Source organism: Aquila chrysaetos, chromosome 4, assembly GCF_900496995.4.
Source record: "Aquila chrysaetos chrysaetos chromosome 4, bAquChr1.4, whole genome shotgun sequence".
Taxonomy (NCBI): Eukaryota; Metazoa; Chordata; class Aves; order Accipitriformes; family Accipitridae; genus Aquila; species Aquila chrysaetos.
In genome coordinates this window covers 55,074,219-55,091,001 of record NC_044007.1, presented here as the reverse complement: position 1 = coordinate 55,091,001, position 16,783 = coordinate 55,074,219, and the positions used below count along the sequence as shown (strand labels likewise).

Below are 16,783 nucleotides of genomic sequence, written 5' to 3'. Positions count from 1 at the left end.
GAGAACAACTTATATGGAAAGTTACTGAGGGATGTGGGTAAGAGTTTTAAAAAAAAAAAGGACATTTTTATTTAACTACATATGAAAATACAGACAGTAGTCAGTGGTGTATTTTTTTGTTCACCCAGAATACCCAATCCATAGCTGTAATTTTTGTATTACTGAGGAATTTTGCAGCTATGTTTTTGACATCTAAGAAGACCTGAGGAGAGTCTGGGATAGTGGAATAAATGTTGTAATTAGTTTGTGCTGATATAGTCAGCAAAGAGATACTTAACAATGGAAACCCAAAAGGGTGAGTTTTTCAGTGGTGTGAAAGGGCATCCAGTGGTTAAAAGCCCCTCTCAAGGTGTTTGGGAGGACTGAAGAATGTCTCTCCTTTCTTAAAACTGTTGGTTCAGGCTGTCTGTATGTTCATATGAAATGCCGTCTTAGCAGCAAAAGATCTAAAAAGAAATTGAGTGTGTATTTTTGGGGGTGTTTTCTGATTTTTAATGGAAAATCAATGTCTAAAGCATAAACTCCATAGCAGGAGAACAACTTCTTCAACAAACTCCCATAGCCAAAATACAGAGGGTGGGAAGGCTCTAACCTGAAAAATGTCTGCATCTCTGTGAATGACTACTGCCCGGCACTCACTGGGGATCTGTTCTGGCCCTGTCCTCAGGATAGCAGCACCATGTTAAATTTGAAGTATAAGAAATATGTCTGTATTTCAGCCTAGATCAGGGTCCCTGATGTAAGTAACATCTTATTTTTAGTTTCGGTGATTAAAAAATAATAAATCTGATTTTCAAGCAGCAGGAAGGGACTGAGTGATTCTTGCCCGTTAGGAAGAACTCAGCAACTCAGATGCGTTACCTAAGTGTTTTGTTGTGCTGTATGAGGGGCATCCTTTGATTCCCTTTTAGCCACAGACCTGTGAGGCACAGGTTACGATGGAGAGTGATAGCCAACAGTTGTCTCCTGTCCTCTGCAGAAATAGTGGACTCATTTTTGGAGGAGGGGGCGTAACGGTTACACTGCTCGGTGTGTTTTAGGCTCCTGCTGCCAGAAGCACCTCCAAAGAAGTTCCTTACGCTGGGTTCCAAGTTTCGCTACAGCGGCCGGACGCAGGCCCAGACAAGAAGAGCCAGTGCCCTCATAGACCGTCCCGCACCTTACTTTGAGCGGTCTTCTAGTAAACGTTACACTATGTCTCGCAGCTTAGACGGGGGTAAGGTCCTCTCACTTGACTTTGTCAAAAGTTATCATCAGGTGGTCACTGCTTTAGATTAGGTATAAACCTCTTACCTCATCTCTTTGAGCATCGGCTGAGTGGAGGCTGTGAGCACCTGCACGTTCACTGCAGGGGTAGGGGAGGACACAGAGAAATACTGTGCTAAAAAATGTACTGCTGTGGTCCTTACAAAGTGTTTGCCTGGAGGAGGCCCTTGGGAGCCCACTCTTCGTGGAGCCTCTCTCCTTGGCCTCACACCTGCAAAGCACTTCCCAGCTTTGGGGAAGGACGGGGCGCCTGGACCTGCCCGCCCGCCCAAGTCAGGCTTCAACGCATTTTCAGGGTTTGCATGAGTAACTGTTTGAGGTTTGGTTTAATTTGGCTTTTTTCCTATGTAGGTTTTTCATTTAAGTATATGTTACAATTCATAAATGAATTATTGCCTTCGATTGAGTAATAACACTTGCTTCCAATTACCTCATGTCCTAGTTGAATGAGCACTAACAGGCTTTTTCCATACATTACTTTTGAAGTTGTGAGATGGAGAGTAACATATGCAGGTTAATAGTACGTCTTTCCTCTTCCTCTCTTTCTTCGCGGTTCATGGAGGTCACGGTTCTGCTGCTCCCTTAGGTTAAACCGGTGTGTGATTCAGAGTCTCAGCTACTTCATCAGCTGTTACTGTTGTCAGCTGTAGAGTGAAAAGGGGGTGTAGTTTATTCTTGTAGAAAAAAAGACTGAGACTAAATTCAGAATTGCTACAGTTTGGAAAAAAAAAAAAAACAAAAAACAAAAAGGTGAATTCTCCTGCAGAATATCACAAACAAACTGCAATGAGTATAGTTGATGGTGGGGAGGGGGAGAAGCTTTCATTTAAAAGTACTAGTGACAAGCCTTCTTTTCTTCCCCTAAAGGTGCTGCTTGTCATTAATTATTTTGGAATCCTCTAATTCTGATGTGCTTCTTGCTCGTTACCAAGCAACTGGTGACCTGATTGCTGTGCATGTGTCTCAAAGCAGAAATTACCCTTCTGCGTTATTTTGTTTGTAACATCTAAACAAGATGTCTCCCTCTAGTCCCTTTGCTTTCTCCTGCCTCATAAGCTCATTCCCGAGAGACAAGAGATCTGAAATGCTTTTTCCCAGCATTTGTTGGACTCCGCAAGGTTTTTATTATGTTAATTTACATAAGTGCAAATGGGGAAAAGAGGTTTTTTAATCAATGCTTATGATTTCTTCACTAATGTTGTTACTGTAACGCAAATGTGGCTGTAACGTTCTGCATCACAGCTACACTGTGACCCTGGCCCTGTTGTTTGTTACAGATGCAAGTAAATTCATAAATTCTAATATCCTTTTGACTTAGAAATTAGTTACACAGTAGTCAAGAGCATATTAATGTTTTGATTACATTCTATCTATAAATTTACTATTTATTTCAAAATTGTTTATATATATATTTAAGTTTGCTGGATTATAGAATGTTTACATCTAAATTATTCTGGTTTGGTCCACTGAATTAAATGCCATCACTTCCCAGAATTTCTTAGGACAATGAGCTCACTCAACTGGCAGACTTTAATACTCAGTAATACAAAGATCCCACTTCTTGATTCTCAGATATTATGCCTGTGTTTCATCAATATTGTCATTTCCTGTAATGCAGCACATTACTTACTGCATTGTTATAGTCTGACAGATTTCCAAAAAAATCTCTTCCACCCCCATGGCTGATGTCATAGCTGGTTCTCCTTATGTTTCCTGCCTGATAACTGTGGCAACGCATTGATTTTTTTCTGATGTTTTGCTACAGGAGCACTTTTAATGGCTTGCTAACATTTAACAACTGTGTAATGCACACATTAGCTACAGTAATGTGTGTATACACATCCATAATACACGTTTATGCATATAAAAGCTACAGGTTTTCTTTCAAGTAAACAGTTTTATTTAAATGTATGCACATGCTTCTGGTTTCCTGAAACATGACATAGTTGTGTTTTCAGCAGTATCTCAAATGATTTACTAACCCAGCTTTTTAATTTTACGCAGCTTCTCAGCAAAAGCTATTTCAGACTTTCCCTCTTTAAATATTTGCTTTTAGCATCAGTGAATGAAAACCATGAAATGTACATGAAGGATTCTGTGTCTGCTGCAGAGGTTGGTACTGGCCAGTACGCCACAACAAAGGGCATCTCTCAGACCAACTTGATAACCACTGTGACTCCGGAGAAAAAGGCAGAAGAAGAGAAAGATGATGAAGAGGGCAAAAAGAAGAGAGCAGAGGAGGTCACCCCAATCTCGGCAATACGCCATGACACCAAGGTAGAGTTCTGAGGTTTTTGTATTAAACTGACCTGCCTGCAGAGTGCTTGGAGAAACGCAGAATTGTGAGGGAGGGAGGGAGGACATACCTAGTTCCGTGAAAGGAAACTGGAATGTACACGGTTGTATGTACGTGTATATACATGTCTTGAATCAGTATTTTTGTAGTCCTTTTGCATTTCATATGTTGATATAAAAGTTAGTTCCTGCCTCAGACTGTTTTTTGAAATCTGTTTAGCAGTCTGCATAGTGTTTTTCACATAGCATTCAAGAGGTCTTTACGAAATACCCAAAAGTAGCCTGGCAGCAGTGCACGTTTTGCTCCTTTGGTCTTCAGTCGTATTTTGACTTTAGTATGGGCATCGTGTTTTTTATTTTTTGACAAGGCAACAAAATAGTTCTGTGTTCTTGTATGTACCTCTGTGCTTTAAACTATTGTATTTTTCCCATGTACTTCTCCTAATGCTGTTTCCTTGCTTGTATTTCAATAAGCATTTTTCTCTATTAACTTTGGGGCATTAATATACTATTATAAGCTTTTCTTCCTGGCTTACAAAAGCATTTGCTTCCCTCGTTTGAAGTTTGCATTGAAGAAAACTGTTTTTGTTGATGATTCTCTGCTCAGTTGTTAAATTTGATTCATCCCTTGCCATCTCCAATCCCACCACCACACATATGGCTCTGCATTATATCTACTGAGTTATTAAGGTGGGGTAAATCAAATGAGGACAGAGAAGATACTGAATTTCAGAGATTGACAGTGAAGAGAAATACGGTAGAATCAGAAAAGTCTGGGTATAAAATGTCCTCTGTTTCTTTTACATTGAGGAAAAGAAAACAGCATGTGAAATATTGAATCTAGGATATCATTCAAAAAGTGTACTATGGAATGTGCTTGCTAAACAAGTAAGATTTACCCTCTTCATTTATGAGGAAAAACCTTGATGTATACCTTTACACCCACAAAACTGTCATGCATGCAAATGTTAGAACCAGAACTTCTAGCCTTGTCATATAAGGCCTCAATGAGCTACATAGCTAAAGCATCAAGTCCTCAAAAAGAGTTGCAATTAAGGTACCAAAAATCAGAAACAAATTGAATTACTGAAAATTGCAGATAAGAAAAGATTTTCTTTTGAAAGTGTGCGCTGTAATTGTAGCATTAAAAAAAAAAAAACTCTCTAAAATTTAACTGGGCTCTTCTAGAAACTTCATTAGTTTCTGCATGGACAAACATTGATGAAAATCAAATATGCAGAAAATATCCAATAGAAACTGATTCTGTTCCAAGTGTTTGTTAATTTAGGTCAATGGAGAGATCAGCTGAATTTCAAAGATCATCTGTTCCTTACATATGGCTAGAAATAATCAAAGATATTTGTAGGATAATATTTTGATGGTTCATGCACAAATGAATGATTTCTACCCCCCACTCAAGAGGTGGGTTCTGTTTAAACCATCCGTTAATAGAGCTTCAGTTCTATAAGCCTATAGAGACCTCAGTCCTGCTACCGCTGGACCTGCTAATAGCTTTGTCATTCATCATAAAGAGAATAGGGTCTCAAAAAACACAGGACAAATTTGAAATCAAATTCCTATTTGAGGGTATATAAATTTTATAGGTAGCTCTTCAACTTTTCCACTAAGACATTTTTCCTTTGTTTTATCCATATGTATTTAAGTACCAGAAGTTATTCTAGATATTAACACTGCAAAGATGTCAGCAAGTGAGTAGTCTGTATTAGCAAAGAATAAATTTACTTTGGCTTTTTTGCCTTTACAATATAAAGAGAAGTTCTGTGTATTTAGCTCACATAAAATCCTGTGAGTCCATCAGCATTAAATTGTGACTTGAGCTTACTGCATTAAGCCCATAAAGACATTTGTAAGCGGTTTGAAGTTAGGCTTGGTTTTGGTTGCTTAATTTGGGAGTACAGATTGTCTGAACTGATAGATTGGTTTTTTAGCTGTTCTGGTTAGAGAAGAGAGAGAAGCAAAACGTTAAGAGGAGGGGAAGGAGCTCTTCCGTGTAAATATTGGACTTAAATCCCATTCCTATCATTAATATACCTGGTAAAGATTAGGCTTAGTAGCTAGCATTGATGCAACCTGTCTCTAAAACTTGGATGCTGCTTGTTGGCTCAGATTTGGCACCAGCTTGTACAGGCAAATGCTGTTTTGGCTTTGAAGTAATTTTGCTCTTGGGAGCTGGGAGGGGCAGTGGGGTTGAAATGGCTTTTATAGCCCCTTGGGGAGATGCATGGTGGATGGAGCAGCTTAGGCACTTAGGGTTTGGTCACGGAGCCAGTCTGCCACTTCAACTAAGTGCGCCTAGTTAACTTTGGCCAAAATGTCCCTGATCCATCAGCATTGTGGCTGGGGTATTTTGGTGGCAACGGTGGTGGTTGTCCTTCTAAGGAGCAGTCGTGGCTGCCATCAGTGAGCGTGTTAGGTGACGGTCACCCCTCCTGCTGAATCACCTCCCTCCTCCTACCAATTTTTTGTCCTTGAATGACTGTAAAGACTGGGTGAATGCCCTGCAAGCAGCATATCAAACCAAATCCTGCTTGTTGGGAGCCAATATTCTTTGCATTGTGGTAAAATTAGTACCAAAAGCATTGGGTACATTTTTACCTCTTCGCTATGGGTCAAGAGTCACTTTTTGACTGTGCGGAGATGTGGCTGTGTGGGGCGCGGACCCCTCTCTGGTCAGCCCCCCTTCAGACCCTCAGTGAGAGAGCACGGGGTCTGCCTCGCCAACGCCCTCAGCTCCCTTCTTTCAATGCACTGCCGAAGCGGTGGGGCGCAGCGTGGAGGGGCAGCAGGGCACGTGGCCGGTGGGAGGGCAGCCCCCCGGCACTGCCCGCTCCGGCTCTCGGCGGGCAGAGGTGAGGGCAGGGCTGTGGGGATGCCGGTCGGAGGGCAGGCTGGGTGGTGATGGGAGCCGTGCTGAGGGGGTGGCTGCTGGAGTAGGTATCGAGCTAGTGCAGTTTCTTCCGTTGGTAACAGCTGATGTATGGTTTTATGCCCCCCTAAACCAGAATGTGGGTTTTTTAGGTTTAGGACCTAGATTTTTTTTTTCTTTTTTAATTTTAAAGATGTTTAAGATTTGTAAAATTTTTTTACAATCGTAATGGAGGAATTTGGGCACATAGAGTTTTAAGTCCTTGGGTTTTTAGTTTTTACTGCTGAGGTTGTCCAAGACGGGAAGCATCTGGCCCCCACTGGCTCTCCTGCTGACTGCAGGAGTGCTATCACAAGCAGTGTTGGTATTAAAAATACATTCCCTGGTTTCTTTGTTGCTCTCCGTGTACTTCATGTTTGAAAGCTCCTTATGATCTGAAGCCAGTCTTACAGTAAGTGGAAACTGGCAGCACCTGAAACTCCACATATGGCTGTGAAGGTTTTTATGTAAATCACTTGCTGCAGATGACTAGACAAATGCTGAATCAAGAAGTTGCCTTTTGTAAGCTATAACCCTGAGTCACTAATACCTGTGGTGTGTGGCATGAGAACATGCACCATTTTAACTCGGTGGAAAGCTGCGGTGTTAAAATACTGTTTATAATTTTTTATATATATATATATATTATTTATCATCACGTAAGAAAATTAACTAATTACAGTTTTCTTTTTGTCCTTTTGCTTTTGCGCCTTGTTTGCTGCTCTTTCTCTGTCACCAGCCATCTTTGCTTGACACTGACTCCTACCACCCCTCGCCATCCTCACAGCCTGGCCCCCACGTATCTTCAGCAAAGCTTCGCAGGAGATGCAAGGAGAGCGCTCGAACAAAGTCCTTAGGTTGTGAGGCGCCCAAAGAGAGCGCTCCAAAGCACGGCGAGTCCGAGCCAGACTCTGACAGAAAGGGGCGAGTTTGCTCCGCTGAGCAAGACGTGGCTTTCGGCTATAAGCAAAAAGCCGGCAAAGGCGGAACGCTGTTTTCCTTCTCCTTGCAACTTCCAGAGTCATTTCCTTCCCTCCTGGATGACGACGGCTACCTGTCGCTCCCTAACCTCTCTGAAACCAACCTCCTGCCTGCCAGCGTGCAGCACTTCCTTCCCATCCGCTCCCCCTCCCTGGTGCCTTGCTTCCTCTTCATTTTTTTCTTTCTGCTCTCTGCCTCTTTCTCAGTGCCATACGCCCTCACTCTCTCCTTTCCTCTGGCTATGTGCCTCTGCTACCTGGAGCCCAAGGCGGCCTCCTTGAGTGCCTCACTTGCCAATGACCTGAGTGACAGTTCAGAGGAAGAGGTGTGTACCTCGGCATCGAACACACTCTTTTTCGTGTTCAGTGCTTCAGTCCTAACCAGTGTTAGATTGCTGCAATAGTGGTCCTACTTTCAGAGCCTCATTTCTGTCTGTGCTGATATGTTAGAAGGGGTGGTTTTGGTTTTTTTTGGTTTGGGAGTTGTTTTTTTTTCTTCTTTTTTATTTTTTTTCTTGTGTTGGGAGTGCAGCTTGGGGCCCAGGGTTAGGCACAACACTGTGTGGAAGTGGCTTTGTTTGAACTGTGTCAGCTGATGCAAAGTGACTTGCACTGAACAAATTGCCACTGGTCAGCTCTGAAGTATTGTATCTGAATCCACCAAGACCTTTTCGTCCCCCTATCACTTTACACTAGGGTTAGAATAGCTATCTAAATAGTGGGTATTAAGTACAGTTTCCTGCATAATTACATATGGATGCATATACATTATATTTATATAATTAGCTACCCAATAACAACAGGCACCCTCACCAACTTCAGCATGTTCAAAATTGAGGAGGACTCAGCTTTTTGCAAGAGGCTATCAGCCCAAGCCCAGAAAAGGCTTTCTGGTCCAGCAAAACCTGGATCTGGATTTTCAGCCTTCAACCCATCTCTGCTGCAGATTAAATTGTTTTCTTGTGCTTAAATCCAATATATCAGTGAGAGGTCAGATTGGGACAGCTGTTGCGCAGCTTTTGGGGGAGCATGTCCCATGGGCCATCTTGCCATTTGCAGTGGTCAGTTAGCACTGCCAAAACCAATGCCTCAAGCCACCAGGGTTATCACAGGCAGATAAACCAACTGCAGTAGGAGTCCCCAGTGGTTCTGGGAACTGCGGATGTGGTAGTATATCCAGAAGAAGGAAAGGAAACTGCTTGTTTAAGTAACAGAGTAACTGGCATCTCAGTTTTTGCTGGTGCCTAGTTATTCTTTGTTGACAGAATAAAATGATGAGTTCATTTTTGCCTTGTTTTTCTTTTTTCCCCTTCAAATGCAGAAATACGGTTTTGCTTTGTATGTAAAAAGCCCCCAGATCAGATAATCGCAGACGAGTTGGCCGTTTGTAAAAAGCCATCTTGGCCACTTGTTAATGCAGTTGCAGGAATTGTCTTCAGTAAACCAGCTTGCACATCTAAACATTTGTGTAATCTGCTGCTGTTGGTTTTGTTAGACTTGGTGCAGGATTTCATTTCCTTTTTATGGAAAGCCAAAAGTCACATCAATTTATCTTGTAAAAACATTGTCTTTAGATGCTTTTGGCTCTGTGATGCCTAACAACTAAATAATAATGTGCAATTTCTGATAAAAGGCATCCAAAATGTTGCTGTCTCATTTTGCGTCCTCATTTTGAGATAGCATTTAGGTCTCAATTTGCATTAGCTCTGCACTTGGATTAATCTAATAGCAATAACAGCATTAATACAGTGCCAGCTCCAGAGGCAATAATGAGGCAGTGTTTATGTAATACATTGGTCTGTTCCTCTTTCAGAAATGAGCACTTCTTTTCGTTAGTAAAGTTAGAAAGTATTGAGCATAAAACCATGTAAAATAGGCTTTTTAGTGTTGCTTTTTTATGAGGGTGATTACTCTGGCAGTGCTTCCTGGCAGACAACACAGACTTGTGCCTAATCCAGGGGGTATTTCTTGTTCAAAATATTGCATGAAAGTGAGTATGTTTTAAACTCGGGCATGTCTGCATTACATTGGCAAAACAAATCACAGCAATTAGGATCGCACGTTAGAGGAGGTGCAGCCGCAGCATCTCAGGAGGTAGCTGCCTTCCCTTCCTGCTCGATCTCTCGCCCGCCCACGAGCCCCACCAGCAGCTGCACTACAGCCCGCCTCAGAGTTGAGCCCGACCTTTCTTACTATCCACTCCGGAGGAGACCTGCCTTGCTCAGCCTTAATTCGCATTCCCTGCTCTGCGATAACCCCAGATCTTTATTTCAAGTAACTCAGTAATTCTGACTTCCAACTCCATGGCTGTTGATTGGCTTATTAGCAGACATGTATGTCGCAGTAAAGCAAATTTTATGCCTTATTTAGGATTTCATTGCTGTTATGGTAAAAGAAATAGAACCCCACCCCCCCCCCCCCCAGTTCACAAAGGATTCCACACAGTGATGCAGAAGGCTACAACCAGTATCCTGAACCAATCTCATACCTTGTTGAGTTCTGTTCTCCCTCGAGCAGTGCATCTGGAGGCAGTCTGTGCAGTCGGAGACAGAATTACCCCTTAGATTTCATTAGCTTCTGTGTTTGTACCTTAGCAGCTAATATTTCTATTGACTTTTCTCTAATGTTCCCAGCTTTAAGTTCTTAAATGAACCCTACGTGCCAGACTCACATGTTACAGTGCCTTGACACAAATCTTTTAATTCCTTTTAAATGCCTAGATTCATTAATTACTCTTTTTTTTTTTGTAAATAGGAGTGACAGTGCATAGATTTTTTTTTTTTTACATTGCCATACTTTTACAATTGCTTACAATGTTATAAAGATGTCAGACCCATCACTAAGAAAGAAAAAATTTTCTAACACTTTAGTGAAAGCAGTTTGACCAGCTAGGTAGACTATATTGGCATTACAGTTTCATTTAAAAATAAAAGTGGTCTGTCTAGTGAGTGGTTATTTCTTGAAAAATTGCATGTAACTTGCATTCATGCGCTTACGGAATAGTACAAAATGCCTGTTTATTCTTCTGCCTGTCATACAAGCAATACAAATTATTCAAAGGAAGGAATGATAGAAAACAAAACAATGAAAAAATATCAAAAAGGCAGTTTTATGAAACATTAGAGTTGTCAGAAAATGATAGAAGATAGGAAATTCAAAATTAAGACTGATACTCCATCCACCAGTAGGTTGCTTTTTTCTCTTGTTTCATACTGATGTGATTTGAGGATGAGACGTATTGTCCTAGCTTTAAATTACCTGCCTGGGTTACTTTAGATTATCTGAGGTCCACAGAAAATCACTAATCAAAACCAGAGCTTTCAGTGATGTTAAAACAACTTGGATGTGCCAGTCTGGGGCAGTAGGGAGCGCTTTCTTTACTTACTGGTTTTCCATAAGCTTGCATAACACCAAAAATAGTCATTTGAACTCTCTTCTCAGCCTGTAGTAACCTACACTCGACTCTCTATTTATTAAATCTCGACACTTGCATTCTCCGCTAAAATGTTCTTCGCAGTGTCGAGCAAAGCAGGGATAGATCAGTCTGTGCAATGCTGTGCTTTGTTTCATTTTTATCACTCGTACCTAGTAAGTGTTTTTTGGGGTGGGGGGAGTTACTTTTATTTTTATCCTGCTTTCATCCATATTCTTAAACGGAATGAGAAGTATTTTTGATTCTTTTAATGGCAGTTTTCTTTCTTTTTACTATTGGTAACAATATCGGCTGCTCTTTATTGGAACCAAGTGGGATCTGAACCTTACCATTACTCCACAGACAGACAGTAGATGGGCTGGGGATATGGTTATTTGAACTCTTTGGTAATGCAGACAGCCTCATGGTGTATAAATGTGGAGACAAGAACAACTTCTGTACAAATGAGGGGCTGAAAGTCAGGTGACTGTTAAAGTAGCCTTTTTTTTTTTTTTTTTTTAATTATCTTTTCCCCCTCCAGATATAAAAAGTCAACCACCACATTAATCTATATTGGCTAGAAAAAAAATCTGATGAATAATTTTCATTTAAAAAAACATTATGGGAGGAAAAGTTTGTTTAAAAAATATTAGCTTTTTTTTTTCCCCCCATTTTTTTTAAAGCCACCTGGCTTTCTTAAGAAAAAAATCCGCTATTCAAATAACACTTTTCCAGTAAAGTTTTGTTTGGCTTATAAATTTGTTCCAGTAAAGCCATATACTGTGTACAGTACGCCTCAAGTCTTCCTCTGAGTCTGTTCTGTTTACTAATATAGCATTTTATTTTGCTTCTTTGACTTGTGCGTGGTTTGAAAAGCAATGCTAATGCAGTTCACAGGGATGTTGAATTTAACAGTGCCCCCTGTGAGCCGTGTGTACTGATGAGCTGGGTTTATTCTTTATTCCTGCCTTCCTCTTGGGACCCGGTTACTTGTCTAACCAAATAGACTGACAGTGAGCAGACGGATACTGCAGCTGATGGTGAGACCACTGCCACTGAGGTTTGTACAGTCGCCGGCACCCAGCTATGGCAGGGGAGAGCGTTTTGCCTCATCCCTTCCCGACCCTGGGCACGAGGGCTAAACCATCAGGATCCCTCTCTGCGTGTGTGTGCATGCGCATGCAAGCGAGTGTGAACGTTTTGCTCGGGGAGCTCGAGTTTTCAGTGCTCCCGATGGGTTCCTCTTATTTCTGTGCTCGGTTTGGAGACTGCAAGGCCTCTGTGCCGTGCAGGTAGCGGGGCGGTGGCCCGGTCTCCCGCCCCAACGCCGCCCACCTGGACGGTCGTGCTGGCCAGATTGTGCCCTGGGTTTTTCTGTTTGCTTGTTTGCTCTTACAGCCTGCAGCCTGTGTGAGAGAGCCGGGGGGGGGAAGACAGTAAAAAGCAGTTTTCAAATTTTCTGGATAAAGTTATTTCCACATTATAAATACCTAAGGTTTTCCTTTAATGTAATTTCACGGGTCATCTTCACGTATTGCCACCAGTAGTCCGGGTATTGTCTTCAGAGGAGGAATGTAAAAAAACCTGTATTTTCTTTGCACTGAGAAGCCTCATATCCACAACATGGTATACAGACTGTGCAGGCAAATTCAACCCTACGTGACTCCAGTGAAGTGCATATAACACTTTCATAATTAATATGGTTGTAGCTGCAAACGTGAGCTGAATTTGGTCTGACATCTGATAGAAGACAGAGTCTTACCGCAAACACTGCTGTAGGTTTTCAGTAGGATCTCATTAATATTTCAGATTGTTAAAATTATCATCAAGGAAAAATTCTCTGTATGACAGTGACACGCCGGACAATTTGGCCTTGGCTATGAATAGAATAGATTGGAACTAAGTTATAAAGTAATCAACAGATTTTCCCTTGGGTCATTTGACTAATTAGGACTATATGAAAAATTAACAACAAAGTAGTGGCACAAGCATTAAAAGAATCCAAATGGAGCAACAACATAAAGTCTGTTGAGATGAGTCAGGAGTACAAAATGCTTTGAAGTGCCTCTTGCATGCTATAGCTTCAGGCCTTGAGTCCTACAGAAAGTAAAACATAATCCTAAACCCGTGACATTTAAAATGTTCCGTTTATTACTCAAAAATGCATGATAATCTACCTAGCTGCCATCTTTATTTTAGGGGAGAAGATTTTGTGAACCTCAATTTTCCTTATGGATACCTGATTTTCAGAACGTGTGGTATACTTGCCATCTGAAAATTCAGCCCTCAGAAACGGGGCTGCTTGGGCAGGGCAGTCCTTATCACATTGCTTTTGAAAATGTGAGCTGGAGTGAACATGCTGCGTGTGCCATTCCAGAGGACCACCATTGCAGATAGGTCCTGAAAGAATATATATAGGCTAAATATGAAATAAAATTATATAAATACAGAAAGGGACTGAGGTTGGGGAAATAGCACTTTAAGCAAATAAAATGTGCTTCATTCTGTAGGAATGGTTGCGGGTTGTTTACCTGTGGTAAGTTTATGCAAAGCTTTGCCTGTGGCCTAGGAGATGTATATTTAAACTCTGGGATTATGGACTTCCAAAGAATTTGCTGTTGCCATTCGGTCCTAAATGACCCGCTATCTCGGTGAGAGGGTCCAACAGCTGCTCCCTAAACAGAGATCTATGAACATAGAGTGCACCAATATTTATAAAAGGAAAATGCTTAATACGCCTTTGTTCACAAATAACAAATTTGAAAAGAGGAGGCTTGCTCCGAGTTAGAACTGTGCAAAGTCAGCCAGTATGTCTGCTTCTCCTTAAGCCCTTAACATAGAGAACATGTGATTTTAACCTAGTGTGTTACTCTCACCGATTTTTGTAAAGCCTTCGGTCATACAAGTGGGTAAGGTGTTGTTTTCCGATCTTTCTCATGCTGGCAGTCGGATCAAGAGGAGGACGGAGATCTAAAGGCACAGGTACAGAAATGAAAGGCCCAGGTGTTGCTCAAGTATCAATGTTGGAGGTGTTCACCTCTTTCAGCATGTTACTGTCGGTTCTCTGTGAAGAAATGTGTAGAAACAGCATTTTGTATCCTTTCAATACTGTGTCCCTTACCTTTCCCTTTCTTTTTCACTTCTTTCAGAATAGTCTGATTAAGCGAATACAGGGTGAAAATGTGTATGTCAAACATAGTAATCTTATGTTAGAGGTTGGTATTGGTATATACCAGTGCATGTACGTACATGTGTGTTAGTTTTAGTGGTAAACTGTGAATCTGCACTACGATGCATGAACTGTGTATTCCCACCTGCTAATAAATCAAATAGTTTTTTTTTTCTCAGATTATGATGACTCCTCTAACTTGTACTATAAATATATATATGCGTGCGCGTATGTGTGTGTGCGTCCACGCGCATATGTATGTTTGTTTGAAGCCTCTTTATCAGGTGTAAATTACAGTGATACAGATAAGCTCTTTAAGAGTATTTTTATACTCACTTGTACGAGATATGCTATGCTGTTATCTTTCAAAATGCCACATTTTCACAGAGTGTTGTGTTAGTGCTGTGCTCCCCGGCTCCCTGAGATGTTACTTCCCTCTTTACTAACCAAGCTGTGTGTTTTGGCTCTAAAATTTGTTGGCTTAGGATGTATTACAAACTGCTCTATTCTCTTAAAACTGTCCAGGACCTAGACAAAACCCAGGAAGATCTGATGAAACATCAGACCAATATAAGCGAGCTGAAACGCACCTTCTTGGAAACCTCCACAGAAACGGCTGTGTCTAATGAGTGGGAGAAGAGGCTTTCCACATCTCCCGTTCGGCTTGCAGCAAGGCAGGAGGAAGCTCCTATGATTGAACCACTAGTGCCTGAAGAGGTTAGCGTGAGCTGAAAGGCTTCACTATGTATTTGTCTATTCGTTTTTACTTATAATAGCTCTCAGTAAATTAGAGGCTGTAGTTAGAGGCCATCCCCACTTGCAGGTGCTCCCTTTTCTCAGGACTCAGGCTCTAGCAGCAAAGATGCAAGGAAGAGCAGATACCTTTTTGATAGATAGATAGATAGATATTTAGAGTATGAAATTCACTGTAAGCCACATGGCAGAATTGGGTCTCTCTGAGGGTGCGAAACACAGGCTTCGTTACAGGTTCGGTGAGCTTGAGGAAGTCCAGCCATGCATGAAAGAAACCATGAAGGTGATGGAGAGAAAATTTAAATAATGGTGACTGGTTGGGAGCAGTGGTGTAGCAGGATGGTTGGGGGTACGGTACCAAGCTTGACAAGAAAATACAGACCAAACCAAAGGGCAGAACTCTCTGTCTTCGATGACAGGGAAGAAATAATGATGATAATTAGACCCGCTTGGCCAGTTCCATAAGGGAACTGATAGTTGCTGCAGTCTGCTGGATACCATTTCATTGAAGACCCAATGCGGATTGCTAAGAGTATGCATTCTCATGTAGTGCGCGTGCGTGAAAAAATCTTGCTTACTGTGCAGTCTTGAAGTATTTGCAAGAATCTTGCCGATTAAAAAGCTGCCTTTTATTTAGTTTGTGGGTAATGAGATGTAGAGGTAACAATGTAACATGCATGTTGCTGTAAAATACATAGATCTTCAAAAGAGCAGAGAGTCTTAGTTTAAATCCAGTGGAGCAAAAAGAAATATGCTTGTGTGGTCTGCATGAAGATTAATTTTTTTATTCTATTGTGGACGGACGTATGGTTTCTGTCTCACAGGAATCATCTTTAGGTTACCACTTTGTTTTCAGCGTTACAGACCAGTAAATGGTCATAAAATTTGCTTCTGTCCCCCCAGCACTGGTGTAATGTTGTAAGAAACCCAGCAAAAATTGGCTGGAAAGTATAATTCGAAAGAGTCTTCTGCTTTCCCAGCTTAGATGTTGGTGTTGCAGACCCACAGCTCTCTAGGGAAGGGAATCCCTGGAGGCATGCAGGCAGCACGTCAGCTTCTCCTCTTAGGGAAGGGGATGTTGCCAAGAAAAAGGCCCCTTCTCTTCCCCCACGTTATACCCATCTAACCAGTGGCTGATACAGGCATCAGATATGCATTACAGTGGCCATCAAGCTGGATTAAAATACCTAAAAAGCAGACTCGGTGCCCAAAGCTTACCTTCTGGAGAGAGTGCTGAGGAATCTTAATGTTGCTCCTACTTTCTTGTTTAGGAATCGTAATAGATCCTACAACCATGTCAGTTTGGTTGTAGTTGAAAATACGGGTTTTCTTTCTTAAAAGTAAAATTTTAAGTATAATGAATGGGATGCATTTAACATATTAAAGATGTAAGGAACTGTTGAAAAGGAAGCAGCTGGCTAGCTGAGCCTGCATCAGAGGGGTGCAGGTGAAGGAAACTTATAACCCCACCCAGTTCATTTCATGTCTGTATTACTTTAGAAATTTAATAACAATTTTTAATCAAAATGCACAAGCAGTAGCAAAGCATTACAGTTATGTAGGCTTCACCCTGAGGAAACATATCTGAATTTAACCATTCATTTGGAAAGGAAAAGGGCAAGAGTTATCCTTATCTGGTATCTCTTCTCTTACTGGAAGAAAGAGACTTGCTCTAAAGCAATGTCTAGTCACTATATCTTATAAGCATCTAAGTAAACTACAGCCATTCCACAGAATCTCATCCAAATTAAGGTGTTTCTGTGGATAAATGTGAGTGGATTTGAGCTATCAAAGCTAACTCTGAGGTGACTTCTGGCACTATGAGACGCGTGCTGTAGATAACATCTGACCATCCTTTTTGGTCCCACTAAGTGGGATGGTTTCAGTTCACATGTCCTGCTGAGAGAATAATTTTTCAGGAAAGAACTGAAGCCGTACATAGGTCAAAATCAGCACCTTGATGTCTACTAAGAAAGGTGGAG

At 41.4% G+C, this 16,783-nt stretch overlaps 1 protein-coding gene across 32 annotated transcripts in view; it reads left to right on the top strand.

The window, feature by feature from the left end:
* Positions 1–16,783, top strand: part of EPB41L3 (erythrocyte membrane protein band 4.1 like 3) — a 143,661-nt gene that overhangs the window by 114,769 nt on the left and 12,109 nt on the right. For 15 of the 32 annotated variants that reach the window (XM_030011277.1, XM_030011276.1, XM_030011278.2 and 12 more), the window contains 7 exons: positions 1,041–1,216; positions 3,323–3,543; positions 7,227–7,793; positions 11,886–11,939; positions 13,826–13,861; positions 14,029–14,094; positions 14,574–14,765. In XM_030011277.1, coding sequence (XP_029867137.1) covers positions 1,041–1,216; positions 3,323–3,543; positions 7,227–7,793; positions 11,886–11,939; positions 13,826–13,861; positions 14,029–14,094; positions 14,574–14,765 — 1,312 coding nt within the window. The remainder of the gene's footprint in view (positions 1–1,040; positions 1,217–3,322; positions 3,544–7,226; positions 7,794–11,885; positions 11,940–13,825; positions 13,862–14,028; positions 14,095–14,573; positions 14,766–16,783) is intronic. The other 17 variants (XM_030011283.1, XM_041123031.1, XM_030011297.1 and 14 more) reach the window with 11 other exon arrangements.